The following is an 18128-nucleotide window of genomic DNA, read 5'->3' as shown; positions in this document are numbered from 1 at the left end:
GCTGAGCCTGGCCTTGAATTCAAGATGCTCCTGCCTCAGCCTCCTGAGTTACTGGGATTACAGGCATGAATCACCATACCTGATTCATTGCTTTTATTAACAGAGAATTGAGCTCTTTGCCTCTTTACCCTATTCCCCTAATCATAACTTAATATAAAGGCTTTCATAATTTTAAAAAATATTTCATTCTAAATTATAATTCAATTAAATCAATTGAAATTCGCATATCAAAACCTCACATTCATTCAGTCAAAATCTGTTCTCTTAATATTTTCAAACACTAAGTAAAATTGTATCTTCCTATTTGTGTATTCTAGAGAAAGAGAAACGCAGAGGTGTGTAGATGCTCAAAATGAGAGATGTGGCAAGCTGGTAGAAAGAGATGGTGAAGTTCTAGGAATTGCGTCTTCATTCACTTGTTTGTGCGTCAAGTGCTTAGCCGAAGAATTTATTTCCTGACCCCACTGCAATATTTTGAATATTTTTACAACTTTTCTCCTAGCCCTTCAGAATTATAAACAGAGTGGAATCTTACTTTTTTCCTCTCACAATATTGGCCAAAAGATCAGAATTTGATAGAAAAAGGGAAGATGGAATAAGAAATCCATAAAGGAACTCATAGGAAGATAGGAGTAAATTACATACACATTCCTTACCAAAAAAGAATATTTAATCTGTGTTATACAAATCTCTTACCTGCTCTTCTCTGTGACTCCTGTATGTATGTGTGCATAAACTGAAGGCCAAATAATTCCCGTTCCTCCTCTTCATCTATACTTTCACTGGGAGGAAGTGTTACCTCCAATTTCAGTGGGTTGTCTCTGAAGTTGACAAACCTAGCAGTTCACCAAAAAACAGTATTTTTATATATGCCATAGAAGTATACATATATTTTCCTGGAGAAAGATCAAATGACAATATACTAAATTACTCTTTTTTAACTGGTTTCAATAACTCAACATCTTGGTGAGATGTGATATATCCCAAGAATCTTTAAGTTTCTTTCCTAGAAGAAAAAAATATTAGCTTTAGACAACTTATTTTCAAGGCTTATTAAAAGTAAGTATTAGTGCATAGCATATATTTAATATGGTACAGTTTAACTTTTAAGAGCACTTTTAATGCATCTTAAATAATGCTATGAATTTACTTTCTGCCTATTTTATAAATCTGTCTTACTTATGGTGTTTTCACCATCTAGCACAAGGCTAATAGTTGCTGAATAAGTGAATGAATGAAGGATGTAACAGTTTTTGGTTTTGATGTCTATTATCTTATTCTGTCAGGAAATTAAATTTTGAAAAAAAATGGAAGTCTGATAGTAACTAATAAAAATTATATCTACTTTCTGTTGGTAACAATTGTCTGTCCATTTGTAATTAGGAGGAAAATAATCACTATTTTATGCTTTTAGTTTTTATGTGCTAGTGAGGTTTGCTAGTAGTATAAATGTAATTTTTATCACCAACATAAGACATTTCTTAAAACTGATCAAACCCAGTACTTAGTTTCAAGTATCTTTTTTTTTTTTGCAGGGGATTACCAGGGATTGAACTTAACCATTGAACCACATCCCCAGCCCCTTTTTACATTTTATTTAGAGACAGGGTCTCGCTGAGTTGCTTAGGTTCTAAGTTGCTGAGGTTGGCTTTGAGCTCATGATCCTCCGGCCTCAGCCTCCCAAGCTTCTGGAATTACAGGCGTGCACCAGTATCCTTTCTTGAATAATTTATTCCAGTAATATATAAATCCTATGCAACAAGTTACAGAATTTTAACATTGACAAAAATTTTTTAAATATATCCATACAAGTAAGAATCCAAATTATATTAATATAAATAATCTATGTTACTTTGGTCTGTGGTCAGAAATGAACATGTCCTTTTGTGTCTTACAATTTTTTACCTCAGATTTTCCATTTCTCCCATGCATACTGGAATATCTTGCAGTTTATTATTGCTGAGAACAATGGTACCCAGATTTTTCATATTGCTGATTGTTTCTGGCAAGCATGTTATTTCATTCCGTTGTAACCATAATGTATGTAGACTTTGCATTCTGAAGAATTAAAGAAATTTTTGTGATTAGTCACATATATGAAAAACCAGGTTCTTATTACCTTAAAAATCAAAGAAATGTCCTCTTTTATAATATGTCTTTTAACCAACATATTTATTTTTTTCTTTTCTTTTTTTCTGCTTCTTTTTGATTATTGTTTGTTTTTAATGCTGGCAATTGAACCCAGGGGCCCTTTACTGTTAAACTATATCCCCAGTTCTTTTTTATTTTTTATTTTGAGATAGGGTCTTTCTAAGTTGCTGAACTTGTGGTCTCCTATCTCAGTCTCCAGAGTTTCTGGTTATAGTCATGTGCCACCACACCCAGCTACTTAGCGATTTACCTGACTTTACATTACCTCATTATTAGAGAAATTACATCATGAAATTAATCTCTACTATATAGCTCTCATATCATGTGGTAGCAGAAATGAAATCAAAATATTTTAGAATTCTTCGTTTTTCTCTGTTTTCTTAAAGAACTGCTATAAATGTTAATCTGAGTCTCGAGAGAAAAATTAGAAATTATTAATATGCCTCTTCAGGTAGGGCAATAATGCATAATGGTTAACAGCATGAAATAAACCAGCATGCCTAAATCCTAACTAATTAGGTAATTACTAACTGACCTTAGACTAGTTCACTAACATCTCTGTGCACTGGTTTCCTCATCCTTTTATAAAGTACACACAAGTACCTTGCATTCATTAATCTATGTTGTTCTCTCTGTGATGTATTCTGTTAATGTCTTAAATTCAGATAGCCAGATTTTCCACTCCCAAATTTCTTTTACTTATTTGGAATCAATGAAATAATTCTGTTTAAAGCAGCATATTTCAAACAAAATGGATCAATTGATAGATAGATTATGCTTGACATCCCCTTTGTCTTATTTCTTATTTTTCACAGGTGGTTTTAAGGTATTTGTCAGTAGCATAAAAAATTGTTCATTTTACCTTTCTATAGTATCAGGAAGTTGTTCAAGTCTGTTGCTTCCCATGTCCAGCCACTCAAGGGCAGGCATGTTTAACACAGCAGGAGGGATTGTAGTAAATTGGTTCATACTCAAATCAAGGTGAGTAAGTTTTAATAGATTGCTGAGCTGAAGAGGAAAGCAAGGTTTTCAAAGTAAATGTCCACAATGTAAACTACTAGAAGACTCACATTGATAAAGAGATAGATCATATCAAAGAACATTTGCATTGCACTTGGGTTTTAAGCACAGTAGGCCAGAACAACAACAACAAAAAAAAAAACAATAATGCTGAATAAACACCAGAGATATGAAAAACTCTCAAAGCAATTGTATCTATTTGGGACTAGGCATATAAACCCACACTGTGGTAGAGTGAGTTTTGGGCATTGGAAGGCTCTGGATTCAATCCCTAGCTCCAAATAAAGGGAAAAAGAAGAAAAGAAATTGCATCTATTCAAAAGAAAATTTATCTTCCAAAATAATCAAATTCTAGAGTTAATAGGACCTGTGTGGCAAAAGTTTTATTTTTTTCCCCCATGAAAGTGTTTAGTATCATATTTTCCTTTCATCAAGTAGTTGAAAATTGTATGGGGAAACTTAATTTTCAAAACAACAGTTATCTTTATTGAAACCTTGTGCCTAATGACTTATGTACATTATCTCAAACATCAAATTGGATTACAGGCATGCACCATGGTACCCAGCCTACCACAGTACCCAAGGGTACTTAACCACTGAGCCACATTCCTAGCCGTTTTTATATTTTATTTAGAGGCAGGGTCTCACTGAGTTACTTAGGGCCTCACTAAGTTGTTGAGGCTAGCTTTGAACTTAGGATCCTCATGCCTGAGCCTCCTGAGCTGATAGGATTATAGGCATGCACCACCACCCCCAGTAACAAGTGACTAATTCTGACACCAGCAATACCATGTGAGTGTCCTTACTTCCATTTTATGGATCAAATGTCTCAAACAGGTCTTGTAACTAGAAGTGATAGAGCTATGAATAGAACTCAACATTTTGTGGAATTAAAAACCACAAAATTTCTTCCTCTTTCTACATTCTAGTGGAAGTGTCAATATGAAAGAATTTCATCAACTTTTACAAAAATACTATCCATTTGTAAGAAGTTGCTATGTTTTATTTCTCTTGGGGCATGTTCAGGTTTCTTCTGCAATACCTGTACCACAACAAAAAGTACACAAATACAATGTTTTGTAGATAGTACAAAACCCAGAAGGTTCTGTCTATGACATTTCTCCAGATTTAGAATTCAAGACCCAGTTAAAACACTTTCAAAATCTGTCATCACATTTCATAAATTTTCAAATAGTTCGAAATAGTACATAGGAAGATTGTTTTTACATTAGCATTTATGTTTGTATGCAGTGTGTAAAATGTATGACAGATGAATCTCCAAATGCTGACTTTTCAGTAGTTCTAAAATTTTGACTTTAGATGATTGAAACAGATAATAAAGCAATGATAATATGACGATTCTAATTTTGCATATGCGAAAACTGAGATCTAATGTGTAAAGTGGTATGTCTAAGGACATAGAGCTACTTAAAGGCCACACTTTGGAATGGAACAATCCCAGGCTGAAGATCCCTGCTCAGTATTTCTTCCTATATAACCAGTCTCCTAAAGTAAAGAAACTAAGATAAACACTGGTTAATAGACATCCATAAAATCACACAGCTTGTTAGTGACAGAGCCAATCCTAGAAACAAAGTCACAAGGATTACAAAAAAAAGATTTACTGGCCTTTCTGTTATGTGTAAAGAAATTGTTCATGTGATCATTTTCATCATATGGAAGGGCATATGTTTCATTAAATGCAACAATTATATGATGAAACATGTATACTGTGTTTTACTTGCAAGAGAAGTCATTGGCTACATGTTCACTGTTGTGGGAAAAAGTCTAATATACACTCAAGATAAAGTGGAAAAAGAGAATAGAGTTTTAGTTTGGGCTTTATTACTTTTCTTAGCTTTGTTTTATATAGTCATAATCATTTTCAAGACAAAGAACCATGGAGATTTTCCTTGACTGATTCTAAGAGCATTAAATATATACAAAGTAATACAAATGTCTTTATATTTATATGATCAATTTGGTTTAAGCAATGACATCATGCCAAATCAAAGTTTGAAGAGCCTAGGAAGCTAGCAAGAAATAGACTTCCTAGAATTCATGCTTTACACTTCACCTCTGTCTCAAAAACCAATTAGTAAAAAGTTTTCCTATCACCACATTTTCTGTGCTTTATAATAATAATTCAAACAAGCATTTATTAAGTAACCACTATAACCTAGGCTTGCCCTCAATTCTAGGAATTTAAATAAATAAAACCCTTATTAGGGCCTCCAAGGAGATGACAGTCTAGACAACAAACAATATCAGTACTATCATAACAGGGCTCTACTCCATGCTTTAAATATAAATCTTGTCACTTCACCACTAGTGGCTTCTTTTTAAACTAATATATTTTTTCCCATCCCTCTTCTCCCTCTTTCCTTCCCTATTCCTGGGGAAGCAAGAGTGATATTCTTCCTATCCTAAACTGAGTTATCTATCTTTCTGCTCATTGCCCACAAGAATAAAGAAATGCCAATCTTGGAACATGGAAAAATAGCTCTCTCAAGGCTATAAGTTGAACAATTAATTACATCTATTCATAATGATACTTGGGAAAAAAAGGCCCTTGTATCCCCCTTTTTAAACTCTTCTGTTCCCTGGCAGTTAGAATTGCAGCCTCTGAGATGTGTGTCCTCTGTATTTTCTCATTTGCCATCAAATCAGTAAAACGTTTTTCTTTTTTCTCAAAACCTTGTCCTTGTTACTAGATTGGCTTCTGGGACAAGGACTAAGCTTTCAGTATCACTGTGACAATAATAGAAGTATAAGTTATGCTAAATAGATCTTTCTCTAATTAAAAACCTGCTTTATAATAATAGGAAATAACCTTTACTAAATATTTTTCTGAAATAAAATTTGTAGCATTTTCTCTTTAGTTTTTATTTTTAACAATCACATAATTGGAAAGCAAAGTTCCAGTAGATGGAAAATAACATCGTAAGCCTTTAGATCTTTCTGACCTCTTGAGGAAGATCACATATATCTCTGTTAACAGCCAGTTCTAGTTTCTCCAAGCTGGCACAATTACTTAATTCCTTGGGGACAGTCTTGATTTTGTTGTAGCTCAGAATCAGTTCCTGAAGTCTAGTGAGAAGTCCTATAAACGAAGTACACAATAGAAAGAAGATGGACATAAAGTAGTATTTTCCACTTACTGAGTATTACAGCAGAAATTACTTGTGTATTGGCAAATTCATACTTATATTCTTCCCTGTTCCCAGTCTGCATGCTGCCCCTTTTTTAAACAATGGGCAGATCTATCAGTGTCATGGGGAAAAACAAAAACAAAAACTTATTTTCATTCCGTTTTATCTATACTACATCCTGGGCTGGAGTGTAGCTCTGTGGTAAGAGGCTTGCCTAGCATGCACAAAGCCCTGGTTTGTGTCCTCAGCATTGCAAACAATAATGACAATAAAAACAAAGACATTACAAACTACACCCTAAGCAATTTTCCAGGTGAGAATTTTCCCCTCTATTTGACAAATCTGATTTTTTTTATTACTTCCAACCTGTTCTAAGAATAGCTAAATCAGTAATATTGTTCTCAAAATCTTTAAAACAATATTTTCAAAGAGACTGTTCACATTGAAATCTTATCTTGAATCACTTCAATAAATCCAGTAGCTTGGATAACCTAGAATCTTCAATTTAGATTAAATGTTTAAAAATTTCTCACAATTTGGAGATATATAAGATATAGTTATTGCATGTTATCAAAAACTTAATAGAATAAGCACATGTGTAAGAAGATAAAATAGTACAGAAATAAAAGTAATCTTTACCAATTCCTCGAGGTATTTCTGAAATTATGTTTCGAGATAAATCTAACACAATAAGGTTCTGGAATCTTCCAATGAATTCAGGAATTTTCAACAAACCAGTTCTATGAATTTGCCATTCTTGTAGCTGATTCAGTTTCAGTAAAGAAGAAGGGAGACTCTAAAAGAAATAATGGAATCATTATATTACTTAAATTATTTTAGTATCCTGAAGTGTGATATTATTTAATTTGTGTAAACACTTTGAAATGTTTCTTTTCCTTAATGGGTTATATTTCCAAGTATTTTGTGTTACTAAGTTTTAAGATCTTTAGTCTTTTTTGTTTTTGTTTGTTTGTTTGCTAAACTTTCCAATCTCAACTAAAATGCAGTAAACAAAATAATACATTTTGTTCAATTATGCACACATAGAAGTCTAGCCTAAAGATTGTGTTATATCTGGCTTTCCTAGACTACATATGCTAATGAAAATGAGACTAGCTAGAAAACATCTTCATCCACAATTTAAACTTCTCTTCCACTTCTATTTTGAAGTATTTTATAAGAGATTTTTATAGAGTTGTGAGAAATTTTAAGAATTTGAACTATTCTGAATTCTATGCCTTTTCCCTTTCAGCGTAAAATAGAAAAATAAAATAAAATAAAGGAGATAACCACATAGTTAAATATACCTGTATCCATGAAAACAAATACTCACCCAAGGGTTAGAAGCCCTTGTAAAAGTTAGAGTCTACCTAATATAAAGAAGCCGCTGTGTATTTGTGTGCACATACATGCATGGAAGAGAGAAAGCATATGGACTGGAAGATACACCTAACACAAAAATTAATATTCATTTCCACTTTTAGAAGTTTTAACTGAGTAGTTTTTGGGGAACGCTACATACTTTTCATTTGGCAGATAGTCATCCATTCATGGAAAATGAGAACCTGCCTATTAGGATGAGGAGGAGAAATATCACATATGACTTAAATTTAGGCAAGATTAAAGCAAATTGAATTTTTGCAAAAAAAATGTGATATTTCTTTTCTCTTGTTCTTGTTGTCCAGATTCATTTGGCACTTATTAAAATTAGAATTTTTAACTATTCCTGTCTTACACAGTCTTAGAATCATTTTTCAACTCTTTCACAAAACGCAAAAGATAGAAAAATAAAATATTTCTTCTCTAAAGCTTACCTTCCATTCTTCTTTTTCTATCTTCAAAATGACTCTTCCATCTTCCCTGGTGACCTTTTCTTTCAGCTTAGTTAAACTTACTCTCTCTTCCCAGATCCGTACTAGCCTAGGAGATCAGGTAATCATTTTGATTCATAATTAATGACATAGGTAGCATTCACTTTTATATAAATAAAATAGCCCATTGAAAGTAGCTTGGGAAGGTAGGTGCAGTAGTACATGCCTGTAATCCCAGCTACTCCGGAGACTGATTCAGGGGGATCAGAAATTAGAGGCCAGCCTGGGCAATTTAGCAAGACCCTATCTCAAAAAATAATGGCTGGGGATGTAGCTTAGTGGTAAAGCATCCTGGGTTCAATCCTTAATACCAAAACAAAAAAACCACTGGGTCAATGGTATCTGGAAATAGAATGAGATTTTATTTCATGAGAGTTATAAATAAGACGAGTACCACAAATGCCCTATTTTAACTGTGGCTAATCCTTTGGAAGTTGTCCTTTGTAGGGTTACTTCCACTCCATTTGCTTAGCATTCTAAATTCAAAAGAAAAGCATCTAAATGATTAAGACGTCAAACTACTAAGCTATCTTTCTTCAGAGTTTCAGAACCCAGAACATCTGATGACCAAGGGATAACATTAGAATGTGTAAAACCCCATTCTTAAGTCACGTGCATAACACAAAACATATCAATTCCTCTAAGATTTAACTTGCAGAAAAGTAATGTTTGTCTAAAGAATTATAGGAACAAGGTTTAGGAAATCAAGGTCAATTGTGGTATTCTAATCAGAGGGGGAGAAAGGAGACATGCCCTGGATGACAAAGATCAAGCCCCAAAAGTACCTGCCTATTGACCCCTGAACATCCTTTCCCTCTCTACAAAAGTCTTTTTGCATACCTGAGTTCCCTAAGATGGTCTTTTTTGGGGAGCATGGGGTGTGATAACCCCCTCCATCTTCTCATTTTGTTGACTCTTGAATAAACCTGATTTCCTTTACCCCAACTCCTCATCTCCCAAGTACTGGCTTTCGAGTGGTGAGTAGATGGACTTGGGTCCAGAACTATTTTTTTGTTTTGATGTTAGAGATTGAACCAAGGGTTTTGTGCATTCTAAGTGCATGCCCTATCTCTGAGATATATTTCCAGTGCTAAGTTTTTGATAAGTACCATACTTCTTCATAGATTTTAATAGTTTTATTGAGATATAATTCACATAGCATAAAATGCATTATTTATACAGTTCAGTAGTTTTTAGTATATTCACAACATTATACACCCCATCACCACTTTCTAAATTCAAAATATTTTACCATTAAACAAAAAAAAACCTCCTTATCTAGTCCCCTCTGCCACACCCTGGCAATTACTAATAGCCTATTTTGCACATTTCATGTAAATAGGATCAGATAATGTGTCTCTTTTGTGTCTGGCATCTTTCACTTAGCATAATTTTATTCAAAGTTCATTCATGCTATAACATGTATCAGTACTTCATTTCTTTTTATGGCAGAATGATTTCATCATATAAGTTTATCATGTTTGTTCATTCAACAGCTGATTAGTATTTGGATAAGTCTATTCATGGACTGTTATAAATTATGCTGTTACAAATGTTTGTGTACAAGTTTTTGTGTGAACTATTAAAATTTTGGGAAATTCTTCTTCTTCTTCTTCTTCTTATTCTTATTCTTCTTCTTATTATTATTATATTGGAGACTGAACCCAGGAATGCTATACCACATCCCTAGTCCTTTTTATTATATTTTTTAGATAGGGTCTTGCTAAGTTGCAGAAGCTGGCCTTGAACTTGCAATCCTCCTGCCTCAGCTTCCTGAGTTGCTAGAATTACAGTCATCATGCCCAGCTAGAAGGCCATTATTTTGGATTAAGCTCCTACACTGGGCTCCAACAAACCAGACTGAAATCAAAATAAAGTCACCCATGCTAAGGTTCCGTCATAAAACAGAAACTAAATTGTTATCTGACCATGCCAAGAAATCAGGAGGGAGAGTTAACAGCCAACTCTCCATTTAGTTTCAGTTAGAATGGCAATGAAGTTCTCTCTGCCTTTTTCCTTATACAAAAAAGGTAACTTGAAGTAATCCACTGTTAGCCAGTCAATTAATTTTCCATTGTTCTATCTTCCTATTCGTGCCTTACAGAGAAAGTAACTTATAAACAATATTTGAAAGTAACTTTGGTTTTGCTTTTTACAGCTCTTTTCTGACTATAAAAGTAACCTTTTCTGTTCAGCCCCTCAGAACACAGTATCCTATTTCATGAAGTGTTGCCCAATTCTAGAATTAACAAGAAAGCCAACTAAGATCTTTAAATTGTTGTGATGTCCTTTGACAGATTATATGTTTTTCTTTCTCTTGGATATACTCTTAAGAACATAATTTCTGGGTCATATAGTAACTTTATGTTTAGCTTTTATAGGAACTGTCAAACTGTTTCCAAACTGGCTGTACCATTTTACATCCCACCACCAGTTGTACCATTTTACATCCCACCACCAGTGTATCAGAGTTCCAATCTCTCCACATCCTCATCAATACTTGTTATTACCCATTTTTTATTATGTCCATCTAGTGGTTGCGAATGGTATCATATTGTGGGTTGGATGTGCTTTTTTTTTTTTTTTTTGCTAACTAATCCTTAGATAGTTAATAAGTTTTGTTTCATCATGGTGCTGGGGGGCAAACCCAGGCCTTATGCATTCAAGGCAAGCACTGTACCAAATAAGTTTATTCATTGCAAACATACATAAGAATCATATGTATATATTCTGCTGACTATAAAAATGGTCAGCAAAAAATTTTCTATTTCTATCCTAGAAATTTTTTCACATATGAAACAGCAAAGAATAAGTTTAGAATCAAATTTAGCTTACTAGAAAGATATATGATTTTTAAAAAGCAGTCATCAAAAAACAAGATTTAATTAATTTGTATATTTATTTGCCAAAAATCTCTTGACATCTGAGAATTAATTTTTTAAAGTTTTTTTGTGTAAACTGATTATCAGTGAGGATTTTATTTTAATGAATAGGAGAAAAAAAGCCCCACAAGTATAATGTTTGCTGTCTTTATGTGTTAGTTTTGCAAAATACTTCTAATAGAATCTGTTTATTCTTATCTCTTACTTGCCTGAAATTTCTAATTACCTAACAAGTACACTGTGACAATGGAGTTCATGTGGCCCTCTAATCTGAATAGCTAATCTTCCTATAGTGTGGTAAATTGAGACAAAATGTATAATGCCAGACATTCAATTACATCATTTTTATAAACATAGAACTCTTCAAATACATATAATGACTATCAATTATTTTTTGCTTACTAAGAAAGAAAAAAATGAAACTCAGAGCAAGATTCAACAACAAGTTTAGGTACCTTATTCTCAAGATTAGTTATCTTATTCCCTAGCCTTTTACTTCAGTGAAAAAATTTATCAAGCACTCATTATATATCAAATACTATATTAAGCATCTAGGATGCCAGAAGCTCTGTCCTTAATGAGTTTACAATCACACTACCTATTATTGGACAAGTCTATTTCCAACTCTAAAATGATTTCTAAATTCTTCGTGACTCTGTATTTATATAGAGTCCAGAGGTATGAATTATAAATTTGTTGGTTTGGGGTAAGACATCACCTCACCTCTGTGGCTTTTCTAAGAAGTGCTGGGTTTAAATTAGATGATCTGTAGGTTCCTTTCAGTTTTTATATTCTACAATTCCTACACTGCTTATTTAAACTTGATGTTCTTTCACATCTTGAGTAGAAATTTTCAAACTCCTCTAAAACCCTTTGATTATAAAAAATACAGAGATGTGAAGTTGCACCTAGGGGAATGTGAGCAAGAATGCGCATAGTCTCCTGGAAGTGTGGCTTCCTGCTAGCCAGAAACAAATATGGCTGCAACTGGTGTGTCCACTTTGGGTCAAGGGGAATTTTAGGAATGGAGACTATGTATAGCTGAGCAGTAAGGTAGAAGCCTGAAGGTCTGACTTGCTGGAGGGCTGTTGTAGACCTGCACCACCTATAAGAAAAGTGGATATATTGAGTAAGCCATTATTATTTTGGTTTCCTTCTCTCACAGTGCAATTTAATCCTCATTAGGACACTACATTTCCACAGGTTAGGAGAATTAAATGAGGTGCTATAAACATACCACTTAATAGAGTCTCTATTAGGGGATGGGGATGTATAGCTCAGTGACAAGAGTGCTTACCTAGCATGCTCAAAACCCCAGGTTCAATCCCTAGCACCACACTAAAAAAAGTAAATAATAAAAAATAGAGTCCCCAGTAGACCGAGTGCACAACAAATAGCTGTTACTTATTACTGTTAGAATCATCTTTATTGACTTCTTGTTGGAAGAATGGTTTCCTCCCATCCAGATCTTTTGTTTTTAACTAACATTTAACAGACACTATTCATTGCTTACCAATAACATTTTCCCTCTCTTTACTGGAAAAATGGCAGTTGTTTTCAGGTATTCACCCTTCCCCCAAGTAACCCGGGGGTAAACTTGATGTGTCTAAGCCAGTTATACAAGCCTATTCCTGTACAAGGTAACTGATTAAGTGTGTGTGCAAACAACCCAATTCTGGTCAATGAGAGGTGAAGGAGAGGTTTGCAGCAGGTGGTAGGGACTGACAAAGATTTTCTCACTCTCAAAGAAGAAATAGAAAAAAATAATAATTACCATCCTCCTGAAAACATAATGATACTTGACTGTGATGCCTGGAAATGTATCAGCTGTCCTAAGACATCCAGAAAACCTAACCAGAGCACCCATGACACATTGAGATTGACAGTGGAAGGTGAAAAAGCAGCTGAGTCTCTAAAGATATTGGGGCCTGGCATTGACTGCTTTTGGAACCGCCTTACTTCCCTTTTGCTTAAACCATTATTGTTGAATTTTCTGTTGTTTGCTAATGTAAATTAATGTTTCTAATTTACTGTTTTAAAAGAGATCTAAGGTCTGGGAGTAGTGGCACATGCCTGTAACCCCAGCTACTCTGGAGGCTGAGGCAGAAGGATCACAAGCTTGAGTGCAGCCTGGGACACTTAACAAGACCCTGTCACAAAAATAAAAGGGATGGGAATGCTCAGTGGTAGAGAGTCCTGTTCTAATGAATGAGAATTGTAGGATTATATGGAGTCTATGAGGAAATGAGCTATTCCTGAAAGATGAATAGAGTACTTTCAAGACAACCAATCAAAAAGGTAGGTAAGACATCGAGGAGGCAGAGGAAAGGAGAGCCATACTATTTAAAGATACCCCAATCAAGGAATCAGATGATCCACAGAGGCCCTGCTGGAACTCACAGCCACTCAATTAGGTGAGAATAAGTAGTACCTTCTACTGCCAGATGTATTTTTAGATCCTAAAAGATTAATGCTGAATGAAACAATCCTGACAATTAGACTAAGTGATACTAATCAAATTTTAATGAATGCTAAACAGAATCCTATGAGGGCAGAGAATAAATACTATTCCCACATAGACACAATTTTTATGACTCATCCCATAGCCAGATTTAATTGAGTCAGGTATTTAAGTATATTTTGAACTTTCTATAAATAAAAATCTCTATAAAATTCAATAATGAGGCACTTAATAAGTAATTTTTATAATGATTAAATTATGAATTTTCACTGATTCAAAATAGTAAACATTATAGCATACTTTTGTTGAAATTCCTTCTCTCGCTTCAGATCTTCATTGTGTTTCTCTATTCGTTTTTCCCATACTTCTTTTACAGCATGGACAGCCCCAGTACAAACCACATTTTCTGTCATGATTTCTCCACATTGTCATAGAGTCATCAGCTTCATTAAGTTCTGAACTGCTAAATCACAGATGCCATCTCAGAAAGGACCTAATTGGATCACAGGGAAAAAACAATGTGTTTCAGAATGCTCATTGAGGTGGGTGTGGAGACTCACATCTGTAATTTCAGCTACCCCAGAGGCCAAGGCAGAAGGATTACAAGTTTGAGACCAGCCTGGGAAATTAAGTTAGGCCCTGTCTCAAAAGAAAATAAAAAGAGCTAGGGACGTGACTCAGTGAAAGACAGCTTCCTAGCATGCATAAGAACCTGGGTTCACTCTCCAGTACTGGAAAAGAAGAAAGGGGGATTGATCATTGAGTACCATAATAGTCATAATACTTAATATTTACTAGACACTTTCTAGTTCCCAAAATTAGTCCAACTAGTCCATACACCTTTTTTTTTTTTTTTAAACAAAATCTCATTATGTTTATGTTGCCCAGGCTGGCCTTAAAGTCCTGGACTCAAGAAATCCTTTTGTCTCAGCCTCCTGAATGCTGGTACTGTAGATGTGGGCCATTGAACCCATCTACAAAGCAGATATTATTTTTTAAAAAGATATTTTAAAGATATTATTAAAATGATAAAGATATCATTTTAAGTAGTACCAAAAAGCAAGTTCTTAAGAATAAACAGACTGTGTACAACCTCTACACAGTAAACTAAAAAATAGAGTGAAATTAAAGAAGGCCTAAATAAGAGTTCTACATCATATTTATTGATTGGAAGATTCAATATTGTAAGAACATCAGTTATTTCCATATTGAACTATAAACAATAAAACCCCATTTGGAGACCAAGAGAGCCAGCTTGACTGTCATATCCTAATATTTAATAACAATTCTAAACATACAAAATAGCTAAAGGACCCATGCCAAAGAAAACTGGAGTGGGAGGATTTATTCAATCAGGACCTTCTTAAAGCTTTAGTAGTAGAGAGTATTGTATTGGTGCAGTACACAAACAGATCAATGCAGTTAAATAAGGAACCCAAGAAACAGATCCATACATACATGAGCACTGCAGAACACTGCCAGAATTATTTTTTAAAAAAGAAATTATGCTTGGAGAGTTGAATATACGTATGTAACCAAAATTAATTCCAGGTGTATTATAGATCTACAAGTGATAGTGCATATCTCCCAAAACATAAAGGTTTGGGGAAACAATATAAGACTAATAATGTCCTTAAAGTAGGGAACATTTTTTTTCAGCTTCTGGGGATTAAACCAAGGGGCTCACACAGGCTAGGCAAGTGCTCTACCCCTGAGTTACACCCTACTCTAGGGAACATTTCCTAAAATGGGATGCAAAGCATATCCTTAATATGATTGAACTATATTAAGTATAACCTTTACTAAAAGACATCATTTAGAGAATGAAAGAATGCCATGTGATGGGGGAAGATATTGGTGGTACATGTCACCACATATGGGTTGTATCTAGAATAGGTAAAGAATTCCTAAAAATCAATTTAAAATGACAATAGGGCTGGGGGCATAACTCAATGGTAGAGTACATGCTTAACATGCATAAGGCTCTGCATTTGATCTCCAGCACCAAAGGAAAAAAGTCAACAATTTTACAGTTGATTCAAAAGATGAAATCCAAGTGACAAAAAAAAAAAAAAAGCCATGAATTGGGTTCAACCTTATGAAAGTGAAAACTGTAATAAAATACCAACACACACCTATCAGAATAATCAAATTTAAAAAGACTGACTACACCAAAGCTAGTGGAAATTTGAGTTACATCAATTCTTACACATTCTTAACTGCTTTGGGACAGAATATGCAAAGTTTATGATCCAGCAGTTCCACTCACTGGCATTTGCCTAACGGGGAAGGGTATGTCACCGTTAGAGAAACATGAACAAGAATGTTCCCGATGGTGTTTTACAAAATAGTAAAAATAAAGAGAAAAAAGCATGCCTCCTAGAATTTTACATTTCCCTTAGTAGCCTCACTGAGTAGACAGACCCAGGGTGTATGGTTAACTCTGTAGTCAGGCTGTTGTGTTCCTGGTGACTCTTTTCCCACGTTGTACATTGGTGGCAGGTGCCTTGCCAAGCTATAATGAAGTGAAGAAGATCATGAGGCATTTTCAGTAACTGGAACTGTCACATTAATTTACATAAACTGAACCAGGGATGTCTGGATGCCAACAATGAGAACTAAAAGCTGTCGATACCACCAGTCCTCTAGAAAGAAATTGGAAGAGTTTTTTCTAAGCTGTGAAGGGAAAGGGGGTCTCTTGCTGGATTTCAAGACCAATAATGAAATTAATGAAATTAATAATGAAATTAAAATTAATTTCATTATTCAAGTTCATTTTCATTAGTCAAGTTCATTTTTAACTTGACCGTTTCCACTAGAGGCCTATGATTTGGAAATTAATTACTTTGCATGTTTGTCAACTATAGATGTGTTAAAATGGAACAAATATGTTCTTTTAAAAATCCCTAAGATTTATCGATATTCACATTTAGGCCTCTAAAAGAAGAGACATCATTTTAGAAATGAATATTAGTGTTCTGAATCTGCTTGTAAAACCCCCATCTCATTTTACATTGATATTAAAACATTTTAAAGCCATCATGGTTGCACATGCTTGTAGTCCTGGCTTTCCAGGAGGAAGAGATGGGAGGGTTGCCTGAGCGCAGTTCAGGGCCAGCCTGGACCCTGTCTCTTAAAAAACAAAATAAACAAAATTTACAGTAAGAAAAAGCAATCAGGAAAGATACTAAAAATATCACTTTATAGGGTATGAGGAAACTTAATCACCATCTCATAATAAAGCTCCATAGATAATGACTAAAATTAATAAGAAATAGCATGTAACTAACTTCAAAAAAAGATATATGGGAATAACCCCTGAAAATTAAATCTCAAAGGGGATACAATTGTTACTTCTAGGAAAGAGGATAGTAACACTGAGAAATGGGATAGAAAATGTTGCTTTTCATTGTTAATCTTTTCTAAATTATTGATTTTTTAATAGTACTAGGAATTGAACCCAGGAGTACTGTATCACTGAGCTACATCAGCAGCTCTTTTTATTTTTTTTAATTTTGAGACAGGGTCTCACTAATTTGCCCAGGCTAGCCTTGAACTTACAATCTTCCTGCCTCAGCTTCTAGAGTCCCTGGGATTACAGGCATGCACCATCAAACTGGCTCTAAATTACTTATCTTTTTAAACTAAAATTATGCAGTGTATGTGAGAGAGACACACAGAAAGATAAAGAGAGAAAGGGAGAAGGACTATATTCTAGAAGAGAAAAGTCAGGATTGCTATGTAATTAACAGTATTTAGAAAATTATTAGGAGAGGTGTCCATTTCTAAGCAACACATGGAGAGTTTACCAAGAACAGACTGCAAGAACATTTTGTCATCAAGAAATCTTTTTGGTAATTCAACTACCTAGTCATATTACCTATAATTTATTGTCTCAGATTTTAGCAAGATGGAAGTATTTGATAAATACTTCTAATAATATCAAATATTAAAAATATTTTTAATCCCAACAAACTGCATGTATATAGGTATTTGACTAGACACATAATCACTGTTCAATCATTTGCTAATTCATTTCCTCTTTGACTATTAAATTTTGATCATTCATCAGTTTTCACCTAATGACCAATTTCTCTTAAAAGAAAACAAGTCAATGATGATGTATGCATTTATGCCTCTAACACAAGACTGTGGTCTCTACCTTGGGTTATTACTGGAACAGAACAGTGTGGCAGTGAGGTGAGTATGGCAATGACATGATAGGGAGGGTCAACTTCCCAAAGTCAAAAGAAAGCAACAGAAATACCATTCCAGAAGAAATGCTTCTTGCTCATAGGGGAATCTATCTTGCAGAAGAGGACAATTACATGAGTGATTGTGGACCCCCCAAAATACTTAAATTCAATCCCAAATTTGGTTTTACAGACACAAATTCATCATCATCAATCTATTGAGATGTGAAGAATGGAGAAGAAATGGTTTTTGGAAAATGGAAAAATTCTTACCATCACTGGTGGACGCTGAAGCTGCCATGGCCAAAGTTAGTGGTCAGTGAAGAATGGATTATAGGATGAATTTTTTTTCCGTATGGTTCCACCGTCAGGCTGTAACCAAGTGAAGTGTAATGTCA

The 18128-nt window shown here is 34.3% G+C and overlaps 1 protein-coding gene across 2 annotated transcripts in view; it reads right to left on the bottom strand.

The window, feature by feature from the left end:
• Nucleotides 1-18128, bottom strand: part of Lrrc39 (leucine rich repeat containing 39) — a 22908-nt gene extending 4780 nt beyond the window's left edge. The window contains exons 1-8 of one of the 2 annotated variants that reach the window (XM_047548255.1): nucleotides 18004-18128; nucleotides 13838-14030; nucleotides 8138-8243; nucleotides 6963-7119; nucleotides 6138-6274; nucleotides 3014-3159; nucleotides 1906-2058; nucleotides 697-836 (exon numbers count right to left, since the gene is read on the bottom strand). In XM_047548255.1, coding sequence (XP_047404211.1) covers nucleotides 697-836; nucleotides 1906-2058; nucleotides 3014-3159; nucleotides 6138-6274; nucleotides 6963-7119; nucleotides 8138-8243; nucleotides 13838-13950 — 952 coding nt within the window. In that variant the 5' untranslated portion in view covers nucleotides 13951-14030; nucleotides 18004-18128. The other variant, XM_047548264.1, reaches the window with a different exon arrangement.

The sequence above is a fragment of the Sciurus carolinensis genome, chromosome 1, assembly GCF_902686445.1.
Source record: "Sciurus carolinensis chromosome 1, mSciCar1.2, whole genome shotgun sequence".
In the NCBI taxonomy this organism is placed as follows: Eukaryota; Metazoa; Chordata; class Mammalia; order Rodentia; family Sciuridae; genus Sciurus; species Sciurus carolinensis.
The sequence above is the reverse complement of the archived record's forward strand: the minus strand, read 5'-3'. Positions and strand labels throughout refer to the sequence as shown.